The sequence below is a fragment of the Gekko japonicus genome, unplaced genomic scaffold (assembly GCF_001447785.1).
Source record: "Gekko japonicus isolate JY-2015 unplaced genomic scaffold, Gekko_japonicus_V1.1 scaffold313, whole genome shotgun sequence".
Classification (NCBI taxonomy): domain Eukaryota; kingdom Metazoa; phylum Chordata; class Lepidosauria; order Squamata; family Gekkonidae; genus Gekko; species Gekko japonicus.
Window position 1 is genome coordinate 1,667,651 of NW_015174283.1, and position 17,609 is coordinate 1,685,259.

Here is a 17,609-nt window from a genome sequence, read left to right on the forward strand (position 1 = left end):
TCCGCTAGAGTCGAGCAGAGACTCTCCCAGCAGCATACCGCTCCCTCCTTAGAAGACGGCAGGCGCCTCCTCCAGCCGGTTCGCGGCGCTACTGCTCATTCACTTCCGGGAGGCGGAGTGGGAGAAATACTCTGCACATGCTCAGAAGCTCTCTCCGCGCTGGCGTTGCAAACACTTCCGGGGCAGTGAAGGGGTTCCGGGGCTAAGCCTGCCAGGGGAGCGGAGTCTGGTGGCGCCTCCTGCTGGGGCCGCTCCATCGAGCAGCCGGAGGAGGAAAAACCAAGCCCGGCCAGGATGTGGTTCTTCGCCCGGGACCCGATCCGCGACTTCCCCTTCGAGAGCGTCGCCCCCCAAGAGCCCCCGCTACAGCCGGGCGGGCCCTGGCAGCTGCACCGCGGCAGGAGGAAGGTCGGAAGGAGGCGGGGGGCGCAGGCAGAAGTTCACCCGGGAGGCGGGTGGAGGGGTGCCACGTCGCCAAGAGGGGCCTCTCTCCTTTGTCCGGGACAGGGGCGGCGGGGAGATCCCCAGGCCAGAACACTGATGGGGAATCCTGACGTTTGAGCAAACTGGGGTGTGGATGCGCTTTGTAGGCGCACGCAGAAGAACAGCGTTTTGGGTCCCCCTTCTAAACGTTTCTACTCCGCTTGAAATGGAGAGAGGGTGGCAGAGGAAGGTTTCTAACACCCCCCTCCCTGATAGCTGCCTAAAAGCCTGGATGGAGATGGGCGGCAGCAGCAGCAGCATCTCCAGGGCGAGAAAGGGCTCCTGCCCCTCTCTGGAGCGCTCGAAGTGGCGCTGCGCCAGGACAGCTCCCCCCGTCCCCTTCTAACCTCCCTTCCGCCCCCCTTCCCCCCGCCCTCCTTTCTGCAGGCTACTGGGGAGCCTGTGTCCCTCTTCGTGTACGACGTGAAGCCGAACTCGGAAGAACACACGCAACTGGCCAAGGCCGCCTTCAAGCACTTGAAGACTCTGCGGCACCCCAACATCCTGTCCTACATTGACGGGTTAGAGGTAGTAGAGTCAGGGGTTACTTATGGGTCTCATTGTTTGTTTCTTTGTTTTTTGGGGGGGCGTGTGTGGAGATGGCAAGAGCAGCTGAAAAGCACCCTAGTTTGAGCGTTTGGTGCTGAGGGGGGTTCCTGCTTTGCTGTAGGAAAGCTGAGCCCACCAGTCGACTTTTGGACCGGGCAGTGGACTTGGGGTCCTTACAATGGAGGAGACCAGCAGCTTTGCTTGCAGAGGACTGCTTGAGGGCTGGCTTGGTTGGGAGCATTGGTGCTTCCCTCTCCCCAGTCCCCTTCTTCTCCCATTAATTTCCCCTCTTCTACCAGTTAGGACTAGAAAAACATTTCTGGTTCCTTGAGGGCATTGTTGAGATACTATCTCTCTTCCATCTTGGAACTCAAGGCAGGGGAGCGGGGGGCAGCAGAAGGTCTCACCCACCAGACCTGCTCTTGCTAAGTTTCTTCAAGACTGCCCTGTCAGGTGCCTTCCAGCCCTACCCGGCACCTTTCTGCACTCTTCCCTGACTGTCTTGCCTCCAGCATGGATGTTTCTTTTGTACCTAAACAACTGGGCTTTCCCCAGCCCCTCTTTGGGGGCAGAAGGGGGAGGCCAGTCAAGTGTTGAGCTCCTGGCACGGCCCTGCCAGTCTTGCTCCTGACGTGGCAGCCGGTGTCAGATGTTGTTGTTTGCTTTGGCAGACGGAGAAATGTTTGCACGTGGTGACCGAGCCGGTGGTGCCGCTGCGGGCCTATTTGGAGTCGCGAGGCGAAACGAAGGGTTTGAGCGATCTGGAAATCTCATGGGGTCTCCATCAGATAGTGGTGAGTCCCATGGAGTGCTGGGGGTTGTGAAAGGTTATTGCTCGGACCCTGCTATTGGGAGCTTTTATAGCTAAAAATAGGCTTTTCTGAGTTATATCCCTTTGCTTGAGCCAGGTAGCTTTTGATGGCCAGCTCTGCTGATTTTTGTCTGGGGAATGGGACAAATCTTTAAAGAGCAAGTCCTGTAATTTTTTGGCACCTTCTTCTTTTGAGGCCCTTCTGTTTCCCACATTCTGCTAGTAAAAACCTTGGGGTTAGGTGGATAAGGAGTAAGGTTTACACCCAGATGTTCATATGTAGGTGGGGAAGGAAATAAAATCTCTCTCCCAGGAGTGCAGAAGGAAATAAGGGGAAGGAAATAAAATCTCTCTTCCAGGAGTGCAGAAGAGACCCTCAGAATATTTTGTTTCTGGAAAGATGCTCTAACACTCCTAAGCTGGCCTCCAGCCGGGCTGCGGATCTGGTTTCGTCCATGGCGGCACTGGGACTCTCTCAATTTGTAGCGATCCCCACGCACCAGGCCGGGCACACACTCGATTTGATCTTCGCGGCAGGGATTACAGTGGACTGGATTACTGCAGCGGCAGTACCATGGTCGGACCACTTTTTCCTGAAGGCTCGTCTGAATGTCCCACCCCAACCCTGTTTAGGCGGCGAGCAGATTTTAGCTTGCCCACAGAACCAAATGGACCCTGTTTGGCTTCAGATGGCTCTGCGGGATCTGATGCCCCCTGGCGGCTCATTGGACGAGCTTGTGGAGGACTGGTATGACCGACTGTCCACAGCCATCGATGAGATCGCTCCCAGGCGCCCTCTGCGCTCTCGCTCTAGGCTGGCCCCTTGGTATACCCAGGGGTTGCGGCTTATGAAACGAGAGCTAAGACGGCTAGAGAGATGGTGGCGGCGTGCTCGCGACGAAGCATCAAGAACATCTTATAGGACGTTTATGAGATCCTATGAGATGGCAGTAAGGGCTGCTAAGAGGGAGTTCTATGCAGCCAGGATTGCGTCTGTGAGCTCACACCCAGCCCAGTTATTTAGAACAATTTGGTCTTTGACAGCTCTGCCTCATGGCAGACAAAGCAGTAGGGAATTGGATATTGGCTGTGAGGCTTTTGCGAGCTATTTCGCAGATAAAGTCTTGATGCTCCGCCGTGACCTCCCTGCCACAATTGAAACAGTGAGTGAACTTGAGGCCCCTTGCGCGTCATCGCAGGGTTTAGAATGTTTTGACCCGCTCAGTCTGGAGGAAGTTGACAGACTGCTCACATCTGTGCGCCCAACCACGTGCCGTCTTGATCCGTGCCCTTCCTGGCTCATTAAAGCGGGCCACGAGGGGTTTCGAGGTGCCGTAAGGGAGATTATCAACAAGTTCCTCTTGGAGGGACGGTTCCCTGAGGCATTCAAGGAGGCGATGGTCCGTCCTCTCCTGAAAAAACCAACTCTGGACCCGGCTGGATTGGCCAACTATCGGCCGGTGTCCAATTTGCCCTATTTGGGCAAATTGATTGAGAGGGCAGAGGCGACACAGCTTCAGAACTTTCTGGATGACGCTTCTGTCCTGGATCCATTCCGGTCCGGCTTTCGCCCAGGTCACAGGACGGAGACAGTGCTGGTTGCCCTGACTGACGACCTTCGGAGGCATCTGGATCGAGGCGGTGTGGCGGCACTGTTGCTGTTAGATCTGTCGGCCGCGTTTGACACGGTCGACCACCAGTTGCTGACCCACCGTCTTGCCAACGTGGGGATACAGGGGCTCGCTCTTCAATGGCTTGCCTCTTTTCTCCCAGGTCGGGGACAGAGAGTGGCGATAGGGGAACAGCAGTCCCGGAGGCACCCACTTGAATGCGGTGTGCCTCAGGGGGCAGTGCTATCCCTGATGTTGTTCAACATCTACATGCACCCCCTTGCCCAGATTGCCAGGAGGTTTGGGCTGGGTTGCCATCAATATGCTGATGACACCCAGCTCTATCTGATGTTGGGCGGCCGGTCGGGCTCCAACCCAGAAGATCTGAACTGGGCACTACAAGCCGTGGCTGGGTGGCTCAGACTGAGCCGACTGAAACTAAACCCAGCGAAGACGGAGGTCCTGTGCCTGAGTCAGAGCGGACCAGGGTTGGGGCTCCCTCTCCCGACCTTCGATGGGGCGCCGTTGGTGCCAGCGTCGGAGGTTGGAAGTTTGGGAGTGCTCCTGGATCCCTCCTTAACTATGGAGGCCCAGGTGGCAGCCACTGCCAGATCGGCATTTTATCATCTTAGGCTGATTTGGCAGTTGGTTCCCTTCCTCGGCCGCGATGACCTGGCTACAGTGATCCATGCGACAGTCACCTCGAGGTTAGACTACTGTAACGCTCTCTACATGGGGCTGCCTTTGGAGCAGATCCAGAAGCTGCAGCTAGTGCAGAATGTGGCGGCCAGGCTGATGATGGGTCTCCTCAAGTGGGAGCACATCCAGCCTGGGCTGAAAGCGCTGCACTGGCTGCCAATAGCATACCAAATCCATTTCAAAGTGCTGATACTTACTTTTAAAGCCCTATATGGCCAGGGTCCGACTTACCTGAGGTACCGCCTTTCTCCACATATACCCCTAAGAGCACTTTGGTCCGGGGCGCAACATCGCCTGGTGGTTCCAGGCCCCCGGGAGGCAAGGCTCGCCGCGACTAGGGCCAGGTCCTTTTCGGTGGCAGCCCCTACCTGGTGGAACGAGCTTCCGGAGGAGATCAGGGCCCTGCGGGACCTTATGCAGTTCCGCAGGGCCTGCAAGACAGAGCTCTTCCACCAGGCTTTCACACAGGGGCCGACACTAGCACCGCCACCAATGAGGTGGATAACATCGGGGTTAAGGATGGCCCAGGAAGATCTGCCACAATTTCTGTGTGACTGATACCACCAGATTTCAAGCAGAGAGCATGTCCTCCTAGCATCAAAATGGGTATAGCTCTTATCTCTGGCATAAATCAGTTTAGTATGTACAAAGACAAATATGGTCACAGTCCGTAGACATGAAAAGATGGAACCACAAGAACTGTGTAAAGTGCGCTCAATGTTTCTTTAACAATAGCAATATAGTTATAAATATGAAATGTACGAAAGTGATACTGATACATTCAAATTGTAAATCCAGTTACATAAGATAGAAGATGACAACGACGGGACGGTGGTCTCCGGAATGCGATGCCGTTTCGACAAACGTCTTCTTCTCACCAAGAGTCTATAAGCTTATACATAATATAATACATATGAACATTAGTACTTGCATCTTAGGTAATTGTACAACAAAATTCAAAATAAAATTGGTACAAAACCTTACTAGATGAAGTGCAATTTTCCACACATCATCTAGTAAGGTTTTGTACCAACTTTATTTTAAATTTTGTTGTACAATTACCTAGGGGTCATTTCATAGAAAAAGAGCTAGGGGAACTCATTAGCATAACTCATCAGCATATGCCACACCCCCTGACATCAGGGGCCCGGCTCCGCACGTCTTCACAGGATCCCTGCCGCGGGGGACAGCGATATGCGTTGCACCGCCGTCGTCAGGATGTGATGCTATGCGTCACATCCTGGCGACAGCGGTGCAACGCGTATCGCTGTCCCCCGCGGCAGGGATCCTGTGAAGACGTGCTGATCCCCCACCGCGACTTGGCAGCGCTATTCCTAACTTATATTAAGTTCACACCATCATGGATTGCTCCAGAATCAACTTACATAAAAACTGAGCAATGGCTGGGTGTCCTAACATTGAAACACTAAGGAAAAAGAGTTATAGGAAACAACTCGGGTCTAAAGATGCATTCAGACCATGTGAATATATGGAGTTCAGAGTAGTCAAAACAATTAAAATACAGTCAGTGCTGTACTCATGAGGTACTTAAGCTTCTGGTTTTGGCCGTGGGCAAGAAAGAAGAGAAGAAACAGAACTAGCACTGTGGTAAACCAAATGGCAGGTTCTGTTATTTGGGGCAGAAACTGTGTTGTTGAGCTGGCCTCGACACTGTTGTAGGAAAAAAAACCCATGAAATTCTAGAGAGAGCTGAAAAGTGAAGGTTCCTTTGATGTAGTTGGCATGAGAGTTTTCTTTAACTTCTCCGTGTTTGGTCTTGAGATGGGTGGTTATGTGAGGTTTTGAGGAGTAGGAGTTGGGTTTTTTTTGTAGGCCTTCACATTGTCTGCACAGGTAGTAAACGGGAGAAAATTCTTTCTGTGGAAGAGCAAAGAAAAAAGTGATGGTGTAGTGGTTAAGAGTGGTGGACTAATCTGGAGAATAGGTTTGATTCCCCACTCCTCCACATGAAGCCTGCTGGGTGACTTTGGGTCAGTCACAGTTCTCTCAGAGCTGCTCTCTCAAGAGCAGTTCTCTCAGACCTCTCTCAGCCTCATCTACCTCACAGGGTGTCTGTTATGAGGAGAGGAAAGGAAGGAGATTGTAAGCAGCTCTGAGTGAGTGAAGGGCGGGATATAAATCTAATCTCTTCTTCTTAATGAGGACTTTTCCACACGGCTGTCGGGGGCAGGAAATTCTGTTGCTTTGGTGATTCACTGGGATGCCTGTACAGAGTAGCCATCACTCCCAAACCCAGTGTAGCCAAAATGGTAATCCTAATCCACAGTATCTGGCTTGAATTAGGGCCCTTCCTCATCCCAGAGAGGCCCCTGCATTTCTAGGCATGCATGTCCACAGGCCAGGCTCCCCACCCCTGTGATCAGTGCTCAGAGGTGTGTATTAGGGCTGAACCAGGGAAATGGTCAAAGCGATGGTATTCCCAGTAGTCATGTATGGCTGCGAGAGTTGGACCATAAGAAAGGCCAAGTGCCGAAGAATAGATGCTTTCGAATTATGGTGCTGGAGAAGACTCTTGAGAGTCCCTTGGACTGCAAGGAGAACGAATCAGTCAGTCCTAAAGGAAATCAAACCTGACTGTTCCCTGGAAGGCCAGAACCTGAAGCTGAAGCTCAAATACTTTGGCCACCAAATGAGAAGGCAGCACTCACTGGAGAAGACCCTGATGCCGGGAAAGATTGAAGGAAAAAGAAGAAGGGGAGGGCAAAGGATGAGATGGTTAGACAGTGTCATCGATGCAACGAACATGGAATTAAGCAAACTCTGGAGGACTGAAGGGCCTGGCGTGATGTGGTCCATGGGGTCGCAAAGAGTGCGACTGACCAACAACAACAACAGGGAAAGGTGGATGGGCAGAGCTGCTTTGAGATATTCAGCTTCATGATATTTGGGTTTCCCCCCCCAAATGTGGCTGCAGATCAAACCAACATGAGATGAGGGGGCAACTTTAACACTTTCCCCACTAAAATCCCTTCCCTTCTCCCAGCAGTTTTGCTGTGGAAAATATATACACAGCTGTTTCTTTTCTCCAGAAGGGGAAGCAGGGCTGTTTCTGAAGAACGGAGCAACAAGGGGGCCACTGTCTTGTTGAAGTTCAGGGACAGACAGACGGGGCTGTGGCTAAGTGGTAGAGCCCCTGCTTGGCATGCAGAAGGTCCCAAGTTCAGTCCCCCGGCATCTCCAGTTAAAAGGATCAGGTAGTAGGTGATGTGAAAGACCCCATCCTGAGGCCCTGGCGAGCTGCTGCTGGTCAGTGTAAACAATACTGACCTTGAAAGGCCAATCATCTGACTCAGTAGAAGGCAGCTTCGTATATATATATATGAGTTGTTTAGGACAGCCTGGGTGGTGGGGTGTATCTCATCTCGAGGCTCTGTGCCAGGCAGGCATTGGAAAAGGGCGGAAGTGTCTGGCCACCTACAGATGAACGTAGCAGGAAGTGACTTTGTTACATGGCATTTATCTAGCACTTGAGAGTGTTAAAATTGTTTCATCTAAATTACCTCTCTACAACAGCAAGTCGTGTACAAGTTTTAGAAGAAGAAGAGTTTGATTTATACCTCACCCTTCACTTGGAGTCTCAGAGCGGCTTACAAACTCCTTTCCCTTCCCCTCCTCACAACAGGCACCCTGTGAGGTAGGTGGGGCTGAGAGAGCTCTTTCAAGGACTGCCCTTGAGAGAACAGCTCTGACAGCACTGTGACTGGCCCAAGGTCACCCAGCTGGCTGCATGTGAGGGAGTGGGGAATGAAACCCGGTTCTCCAGATTAGAGTCCACCGTTCTTAACCACTACACCAAACTGGCTGAATGAATGGCTTCTCTAAGATGGGATTTGAGAAAAGATTTTCAGTTTAGAGATCGGTAAAAAAATGAACTGGGAGAAAAAAGGGCGAGAAGGAGAAGGGGAGCAGTAGAGATAGGAGATCGGTCAGGGAATCAAGAGACGGGGAGCATAAAGATTAGGCAGCATAGTTATTTCTTAAATATAGACAAACCCTGGGAGTATTTATTTTATTTATTTAAAACATTCTTTAGCCGCCTTTCTTCCTTACGGCCTTACGGAGCTCAAGACAGCTTACAGCATAGATAAAAGACACAAAATAAAATTTATTTATTTATTTATTTATTTATTATTCACATTTCTATCCCGCCCTCCCCGGAGGCTCAGGGCGGCTTACAGGGCATAATGCCAGATAAAACAGTAAAACAATACAAAATATTAAGTTACAACCCTATTAAAACAGATTTTGATGCTCCTCTCAGCAAAATTTCCAATCTCCTAAAATTCCTAGCCTTGAGGTGACCGTTGCATGGATCACTGTGACTGCCAATAAACTTAACCAAATGCGGTCCTAAATAAAACCATCTTCAGCTGCCTCCTAGAGACTGAAAGGGGGGCGGGGGAGACCAGGCACACCTCCCTGGGGAAGTTGTTCCACAATCATGGGGCCGGCACTGACAAGGCCTTCTCTTGTATATCCACCAACAGTCTTCTTTTATTGATGGGACAGTCAGGAGGGCCTTTCCGTGTGATCTTAGTTCCCGGCAGGCACATCTGGGAGAAGATGGTCCTTCGGATAGCCCAGTCCCGAGCCATGTAGACCTTTAAAGGTCAAAACCAGGACCTTGAATTGGGCTTGGGAGTGAATCGGTAGCCAGTGTAATTGCTGTAGTATTGGGGACGTATGTTCCTGGTAGCTGGCCCTGAGCAGCAGTCTGGCTGCAGTGTTCTGCACTAGGATTAATGTAATCCTTAGAGTAAAGGATTCTGCAGCTACATTTATGTCCACGTTAAATCAGTGAAGGAAGGCTCTCTACTCTCCGCCCTTTTTCCATCCTGAGCATCTTAAGGGGCTCATTCATGTTAATCGACGGTGAGAACAAACCAAGTCGCATGTGGCAAGTCTAATCTGTGTAGATGATAAGAACGAGATGCTGGTTTCCCGATTCATTAATCCCAATGAAAGTCTTACTTGATTGTACTTTGCACAATGCCCCTGCCCCAAGGAGCTTACAGTTAAAAGCAAAGCAGTTTATGGAAAGAGAAAGGTGTCAGAAGTGGTAAATGTGAACTAGTGCAGTTACACTTACCAAGGCTTCAGTGGGGTTGGCAATAAAGATTGGGGAGGGGGATATAGGCGGGGCAAAGAGGTCTTGGAAGAGGTCGGTTTTAAGGAGGAATTCAGGTCCCACACACCGCCCTGCCTTATTTCCTAGTCTCTGCTCCCTTTCTAGAAAGCCCTCAGCTTCCTGGTGAATGACTGTCACCTCATCCACAACAATGTATGCGCAGCAGCTGTGTTCGTGGACCGGGCCGGCGAGTGGAAACTGGGTGGTCTGGATTACATGTGCTCTGCAGTGGGGGACAGTGCTGTACCTCGGAAGGGGGTCCCCGAGCTGGAGAAATATGACCCACCAGAGCTCACAGAAAACAGCAAAGCCCTCGGAGAGAAATGGTGAGTTTTTCTGAAGCGAGAAAAGGAAGTGGCCGCACCAAGCATGGAGCAAAAAGCAAGGGACTGTTGGTGCAGTGGGAGAAGTAACTTTTAATTCGCTCTGAGATCCCTGCGCATTTTGCATATGCTTCATCCGTGAGATCTGTAAAATATCGTAGCCTTAATGGTTTCCACAGCAACAGAGTGAATTAAGCTTAATTTCCCCACAGTACCAGTTGTCTAAGGTTTTCCTGAAGAACAGCTTTGGGGGCCTGGGGATTCTGTAGGGCCCACGTCTTCTGGGTGTGGCCCCCTCTGTTGATCTGTGGTTTTATTGTAGTGTGGCACTCTGTCAAAGTAGCTGCCCCCCTTGGACACATTGTACTTGGCATATAGATTCTCAAAACAAACAAGTAAGCAAAAAAAAAAAGTGGTACTTGGGGGGGTCTCACTTTTCAGCTCTGGGAGCAAAAAGAAAAAAGAACCTTTAAGACTGCTAAGGTGAACATTGAGCAGTCTGTATTATCCTCTACATAGGCAGGTCTTTAAAAAATCTTGTCCAAACGGTGTCCTCCTAACTGTTTCTTCCAAACAAAAATCTTGTCCAAACTGTGTGACAGTACAGAAATTTGGAGCCACCAGGATTCCTCTGAGCTCAGCCATTTTCAGAATAAAATTCTGAGAACGCGATGCCCAGGGCAGCTTAGATTGTAAGATCTCTATGCTGGCACGTTGCTGATGCCAGTGTGGTGCCAACGCGGCTAATCGGTACTCTGTGTTCCCCCAGAAGGGGGGGAGGGAATGCCCCAAAAGACCCAATTCCACGGAGTGAAGAGCATAGCAACTGCAGTGGAGTCTGTAGCAACACCAGCCACACACCCCACAGTCTCTGTATGGAAGCAGCCACCCAATGCACACCAATCCTGGCACGCTTCCCAGACGTCAGCTTTCCTCTACTTACATGCAGGACACAACAAGGGAAGGAATGAAGGAAGCACAGCGTCCTCCATGGTAGGGAGGACTGTGGCATACCTAATAGGACAGTGTTGTTACCAGGGCTATTTTTGGCCAGGAACGCACAGGAATGGAGTTCCGGCTGGCTCCCGAGTTGGCCACACCCAGCAGGAACTCATTAGCATAATAGGCCACACCCAACAGCAGAAACTCATTAGGATTGGCTACAGTAGGCGTGTGTGGCCTAACATGCAAAGGAGTCCCTGCTGCAAAAAAAGGTCCTGGGTTTTGACAACAAACAAGGTAAACAATAAGAAGCAGAAGGTGGGTGTGGCTGGATGACCACACTTTTGGCAACACGGGGCTGCGGCCTAATATGCTAAAGAGCTGTCGTGACAGTGTGTGGCCTAATATGCTAATGAGTTTCAGCTGTTGGGTGTGGCCTGTTATGCTAATGAGTTCCTGCTGGGCTTTTTCTACAAAAAAAGCCCTGACTGTAGTGAACACGCTCCTGGAAGCTCCACAGGTAGGGTTTCAAATTCTTCTCCTCCAATACACTGTTCACTCCAATTCCAAATTATTTATGAATAAATTAAATAGCACAGGCCCCAACATCCTTGCGGAACTGCAGTGCTTACTTGCCTCCATTGAGAGAACTGTCTGTATGTTCCTGCTTCTTTGCTTCCTTTCATTTAACCGATTTTTCTTCTGTAAAAGCATAAGAACATAAGAAGAGCCCTGCTGGATCAGACCAACGGTTCATCTAGTCCAGCATCCTGTCTCGTACAATGGCTAGCCAGTTCTTCTTGATGGTCAACAACAGGGCATAGAAGCCAAGACCTTCCCCTGATGTTGCCTCCTGGCTCTGGGATTAAGAGGTTTAGTACCTCAGAATGTGGAGGTTCCCTTCAGTCACCATGGCTATTAGCTACTGATAGACTTGTCCTCCATGAATCCATATCATCCCCTTTTAAAGCTGTTTATTCATGTGGCCATCACAACATCCTCCAGCAGCGAATTCCACATTTTAATCACTCTCTGTGTAAAGTCGTATTTCTTTTTGTCCATCCTGAACCTACTGCCCATCAGCTTCATCGAATGCCCTCAAGTTCTAGTATTTTTGGAGGAGAAAAATTTCTCTTTGTGAACTCTCTGCACCCCGTGCATAATTTTATAAACCTCTATCGTGTCCCCACTTAGCTGTATCTTTTTTAAACTGAAAAGTCCCAGACTCTTCAGTCTTTCCTCATAGGGAAGGTGCTCCAACCCTCAGATCATCTTGTTTGCCCTCTTCTGTACCTTTTTTCCAGCTCTGTGATGTCCCTTTTTCAGATATGGTGACCAGAACTGTACGCAGCGTTCCAAATGAGGCCGCACCGTAGATCTGTACAGGAGCACTGTAATATCAGCTGTTTTATGTCAATCTCTTTCCTAATAATCCCTAATGCAGAGTTTGCCTTTTTCACTGCCACAGCACACTGGGTTGACATTGAGCTACCCACTATGACCCCAAGATCTTTTTTCCGCTCAGTCTCAGCAAGTTCAGACCCCATTAGCCTATACTTGAAGATGGGATTTTTTTGTCCCAATGTGAAAAAGAAGAAGAAGAGATTGGATTTATACCCCGCCCTTCACTACCCAAAGGTGTCTCAGAGCAGCTTACAAACTTCTTTCCCTTCCCCTCCCCACAACAGACACCCTGTGAGGTAGGGGGGGCTGAGAGAACTCTTGACACAAACTGCTCTTTTCCAAGAACAGCTGTGCCAGAGTTATGGCTTGCCCAAGGTCATCCAGCCAGGTGCAAGTGGAGGAGTGGGGAATTAAACCCGGTTCTCCCCGATTAGAGTCCACACACTTAACCACTACACCAAACTGGCTCACTTTATGTGCATCACTTTACAAGCACCCATCCTCTTATTCCATGACTGCTGAAGCTTACTCAGGGGTCTTTGGTGAGGTACCATGTCAAAAGTCTTTTGGAAGTCCAAGTATTATTATATCAACTAGATTAGTCTTATCCACAAGCTTGTTCATCTTTTAAAAGGACTCCAATAGGTTGGGGAGGCAGGACTTCTCTTTACAGAAGCCACGCTGATTTTCCCTCAGCAGGCTTTGTTCCTTGATGAGTTCAATAATTCTGTCTTTAATAATAGTTTTATTAAATTACCTGGAGTAGTTTCCTTGGATCTGCTTTTTAAAAATTTAAATCAGTGTCATGTTTGCTATTTTCTGGTCCTCTGGTACAGAGGCTGATTTTTAGCAAGGTTATATAAATTAGTAGATGAGCAGTTCCACATTTGAGATCCTTAACCCTCAAGTTTATGCCACTTGGAAGTGGAGGCCTAGTAGTCCTAGAACTTCATCTCTTGTCATGTCAGTTTGACACAATTCTACAGACACCCTTCCCCCAAAACTGCTTCGCTTTGGCTATGTGCCCCACATTTTCCACAGTGAAAAACAGTTGCAAAAGTTCCTTCAAGTTTTTCTGCCATTTCCCCATCTGTCTTATGCAATCCTTTCATTCCTTGGCCATCTAAAGGCCTAAGCACTTCCCTAGCTTGTCTCCTGCTATATAGATGATGAAATGTTTTTTGTTTATCGAAATGTTTTTAACAATCCACTCCTCAAATTCTGATCCCTCCCAGAGAGAAGTTGGCAGTAAGGCAGAGCTTAGCTTTTGGCTGCCCACAAGCTGATCAGCGGCAAAACAGAAGGAAGAGTCAGGACTGATCACTCACACCTCACATACTGCAGACCATTCCTCTAAATGCACAGCCAGCTGAGCAGCCAGGAGAAAAGCGCATTCTCGGACTTTTGGAATCCTGCTGTTGAAAACAGATACCAAGGCAGGAATGAGTGCGGGGAAAGGCATAATGCTAGGGAACACCACAGGCTTTCCCATGCACAAGATCCCCAGTAACACTAGTCGTAGGCAGTGTTCCCTCTAAGCTGAGTTAGTGTGAGCTAACTCACAGTTTTTTAGCCTCCGGCTCACACATTTTTGTCTTTGCTCAGGAAGGATGGCTCCAGAGCAAACTAATTTATGCAGTAGCCAGATCGCTCGCTCATTGCTTTAATGCCAGTAGCTCACAAAAGTAGAATTTTTGCTCACGAGTCTCCACAGCTTAGAGGGAGCATTGGTCGTAGGATGAGGGCTGGGGTGGGGGTGGTTTAGGATGTCGGCTGAGTCTTGCCCCACCCCCAACACCAGGTGTCCCCAACCTTTCTCAGCCCATGGGCACTTTTGGCATTCTGACACAGGGTGATGAGCCCAGTCACAAAATGGCTGCCACAGGAGGCCGAGCCAGCCACACAATGGCTGCTGCAGTTTACCTTGAGTCACATGGTGAAGATCTGTAGTGGCTGTCGCTGCCAAAGCAACATTTTAAAAAATCTGGGCAGCCAATCAAATCTCCCAATGGCCAGTCAAAAGCCCTGCTGAGCAAAAGCCCCGTCTTAGGGTTCAGGGGTTGCCAAGTCTATCTTCGCCGGGAGTGGGGGGCTCCCGGCCGGTGTCTTGTGCATGCGCACGCCGCACACACGTCACCCGGAAGTGACAGGAGGATGCCAGGCACGATGGGGGCGGGGCCACGGCCATACAAGGGAAAACCATAGAGTTTTCCCTTGTATGGCCGTGGCCCCGCGCCCGGCGTGCCCGCGTCACGTCCGGGTGACGCACATGTTGGGGTGGAGCGGGGTTTTCCCCGGCCCCGGGGGGACTTAGGATCCCTATAGGGTTCCCAAGTACTTACCGTGATCCGGTGGGGAAAACATGCTCCCCAGCCAGACCATCCCTCCCTGTAATGCACCATGCTGTCGCCACGAAGTGACGCTGGGCGACGCTCTGGCAATGGGGCTGAAAACTCGATGCTACCATCGAGTTTCCAGCCCCATTGCCAGAGAGTCGCCCAGCATCACTTCCTGGCAACGGCATGGTGCGGCGCGTCTGTTGTCCCCACAGGAATGATCCTGTGAAGACGTCTGTGTCCCCCGCCGAATCACGGTAAGTACTTGGGAAGCCTGCCCCATCTGGACATACCCAGCGCTGGGTTTCCACTGTCGTGATGTCATCAGAGTGTTCCGTTGGTGCATATCCATGTTATACCCCCATGAGGCTTGCCTGGCATTCTGAGCAGTTTCCAGACTGATCTTGGGACTGTGGTTTCAGCTTCCTGGTTGATTTAAGGGCTCAGAGCATTACATCATGAACGTCACTGCCAGGGGGCAAAGAGTTCCCCAAAATATGTTTAATGGAGCCATCTCAGTTTGGTGTAGTGGTTAAGTGTGCGGACTCTAATCTGGGAGAACCGGGTTTGATTCCCCACTCCTCCACTTGCACCTGCTGGATGTCCTTGGGCAAGCCGTAGATCCGATAAGAGCTGTTCTTGAAAAAGAGCAGTTTCTGTCAAGAGCTCTCTCAGCCCTCACAGGGTGTCTGTTGTGGGGAGGGGAAGGGAAAGGATTTTGTAAGCTGCTCTGAGACACCTTTGGGTAGTGAAGGGTGGGGTATAAATCCAATCTCTTCTTCTTCTTCTTGACATTGGCTACTCCTGTCACTTAGGTCAGTGTAGGTGACCTGTTTGGATGGGATTTCTGTTTAATTACGTTGTTGACTCTAGGATGTCTGTGGCTGAGTTAGCATTTTAAGCCTGTCTAGAAGTTTAATTCTGTTCTTTTATGTTAACTTCGTAAAAATCAATGTGCTGAGACACATGGGATTTTGTTGGGACTGTCGGCTGCCCTTATGATCCTTCCTGTGTCGTAACAGGTCTGCTGACATGTGGCGTCTCGGCTGCCTCATCTGGGAGGTCTTCAGCGGCCCCCTCTCCCGCTCATCCTCCCTCCGGTCTCTTGGCAAGGTGAGCACCTCAGTTCTTTGCTTGAGGATGAAAGGAGTTAAACAAGCAGTAATGAGCAGGAATCACAGGTGGAAAACAAAAATCACTCCCCAGAGACAAAAAAATCAGTTATCACCAATGCATGAAACTACAGTCTAATCGAAATAAAGGACCATAACTATCACATGTAAATAAAATGTAAATAAACAGAAATATCCATAATCATTACGATAATTCCAGAAGAGATTAAAGGTAAAGGTAAAGGTTCCCTTGCTCGAAAGAAGAAGAAGAGAAGAAGAGATTGGATTTATACCCCGCCCTTCACTACCCAAAGGTGTCTCAGAGCGGCTTACAATCTCCTTTCCCTTCCCTTCCCCACAACAGACACCCTGTGAGGTAGGTGGGGCTGAGAGAGCTCTTGACAGAAACTGCTCTTTTTCAAGAACAGCTCTGACAGAGCTTGCAACTGACCCAAGGTCACATCAGCAGGTGCATGTGGAGGAGTGGGGAATCAAACCCGGTTCTCCCAGATTAGAGTCCGCGCACTTAACCAGAGAGAAAGAGATTACAAGTGTATTTAACATAATATGAACCATAAGGACTTCAAAATTTATCTGGAAAAGAACTGGGATGTGAAATTTTTTTTACTGTGTTTAGAACAATACGAAGCAAATTGTGTTATCTATAAGTTAGCGACAAGAAACAAGATGTTAATAACTGATGAAATATATATGAGTGTGGTGAAAGCATTGCGGGAAGCCACAGGAGGGGGGACGGAGTAATAAACGTAGGGTAAGCAAAGGTATTCTTTTTAAAGGTTTAATGTTTAAATGTTGGATTCCTATGAATGGAAAATAATAATAAAAACTTTGTTTACAAAAAACCCCAAACATAATATGAACAATAGAGTTGAATAATAGAGTTTAAAGCCAAGATAGACAATGCTTTCAAATGACCACAGATTTAAAGGAGGTGCAGTGAAGGTGACAAAAGAGCCACCACAGTCTATTATTCTCTTCTCTAAATTTTAAGGAGGCACAATGAAGGTGACAAAAAGGCCGTGTGATCCTGATATGAGCCGTTCTAGAGCAAAACGTTTTCCAAGAGGTGTAGATATCTTCTTCCATAAACAGTAAGATTCAAAGCTGCAATGACCATTAAAAGAATAGAGATGGAGCCCAATAGCCAGAGGAGAAATCCAAATCACGATGGAACCCAATGTAGACGGCTTGGTCACCCAGGCTGTTAGTCTGGAGGGGGCATGTGTGGCTACCTTAAAGGAGGACTGGAAAAATCCCAGGTGCACTATTATCATCTTCATAATAGGTAGCCACCAATGTTCCCTCTAAGCTGTAGAGTCTTATGAGCCAACATTCAACTTTGTGAGCTACTGGCATTAAAGTTGTGAACGAGCGACTTGGCTACTGCAGTAATCAGTTTGCTCTGGAGCCCTCCTTCCTGGGCTAAGACCAAAATGTGTGAGCCGGAGGCTAAAAAACTGTGAGCTAGCTCACACCAACTCAGCTTAGAGGGAACACTGGTAGCCACCCACCTCTCTCATTAAGACTCAAGGCAGATTTCTCACTGAGACTCAAGGACTCACGTATCTTCAGGACTGCCTCTCCTGGTATACCTCCCGAAGAGCACTGTGCTCAGCAGATAACAACCTATGGGTGGTCCCTGGCCTGAGCGACATCCGGCTGTCCTCGACCAGAACCAGGGCTTTTTCTGCCCCGGCTCCAACCTGGTGGAACTCTCCATGAAACAACATCCATGCCCCTGCGGGACTCCATGTAAGGGCAGAGACGTTCCACCAAGCATTTGGTTGTGGACAGCAACAGTTTCCATCTGGCTGGCACTCATGTCTCTTGCCTACCTCGCTGTGAGGAAGTTTTAGGACCATCTAATTAGATTAAGTATTTTATTTTTATTGTATGAATGTTGTTTGTATATTTTTTTTAATTAACAATTTTTCAAATTTTTACAAAATAGCAAATATTGCAAATAATACAACAATATAAATACAATAACATAACATTGAAATGTTGTTTGTATTGTTGTACACTGCCCTGAGCCCTGTTCCATTGGGCAGGGCAGTCTAGAAACTGAATTTAATGAATGAATAAGATAATTTCAAAATAAGAAAAGCAGTTCAGTCACATGGCCCAACCAGTCCATATCACATGGCCCATCCAGTCTAACACTCTGTCA

The 17,609-nt window shown here is 49.1% G+C and overlaps 1 protein-coding gene across 1 annotated transcript; it reads left to right on the forward strand.

Annotated features, from left to right (window-relative positions):
- Window positions 1–200: 200 nt before the first annotated feature.
- SCYL1 (SCY1-like, kinase-like 1) lies at window positions 201–15,419 on the forward strand (the record flags this gene model as incomplete). The annotated part of the gene is made up of 5 exons (XM_015423905.1): window positions 201–408; window positions 871–1,011; window positions 1,704–1,826; window positions 9,407–9,627; window positions 15,329–15,419. Coding segments are annotated over exons 1-5 (690 nt in total), but the record flags the coding sequence as incomplete, so codon positions are not given.
- Between the last annotated feature and the right edge of the window lie 2,190 nt (window positions 15,420–17,609).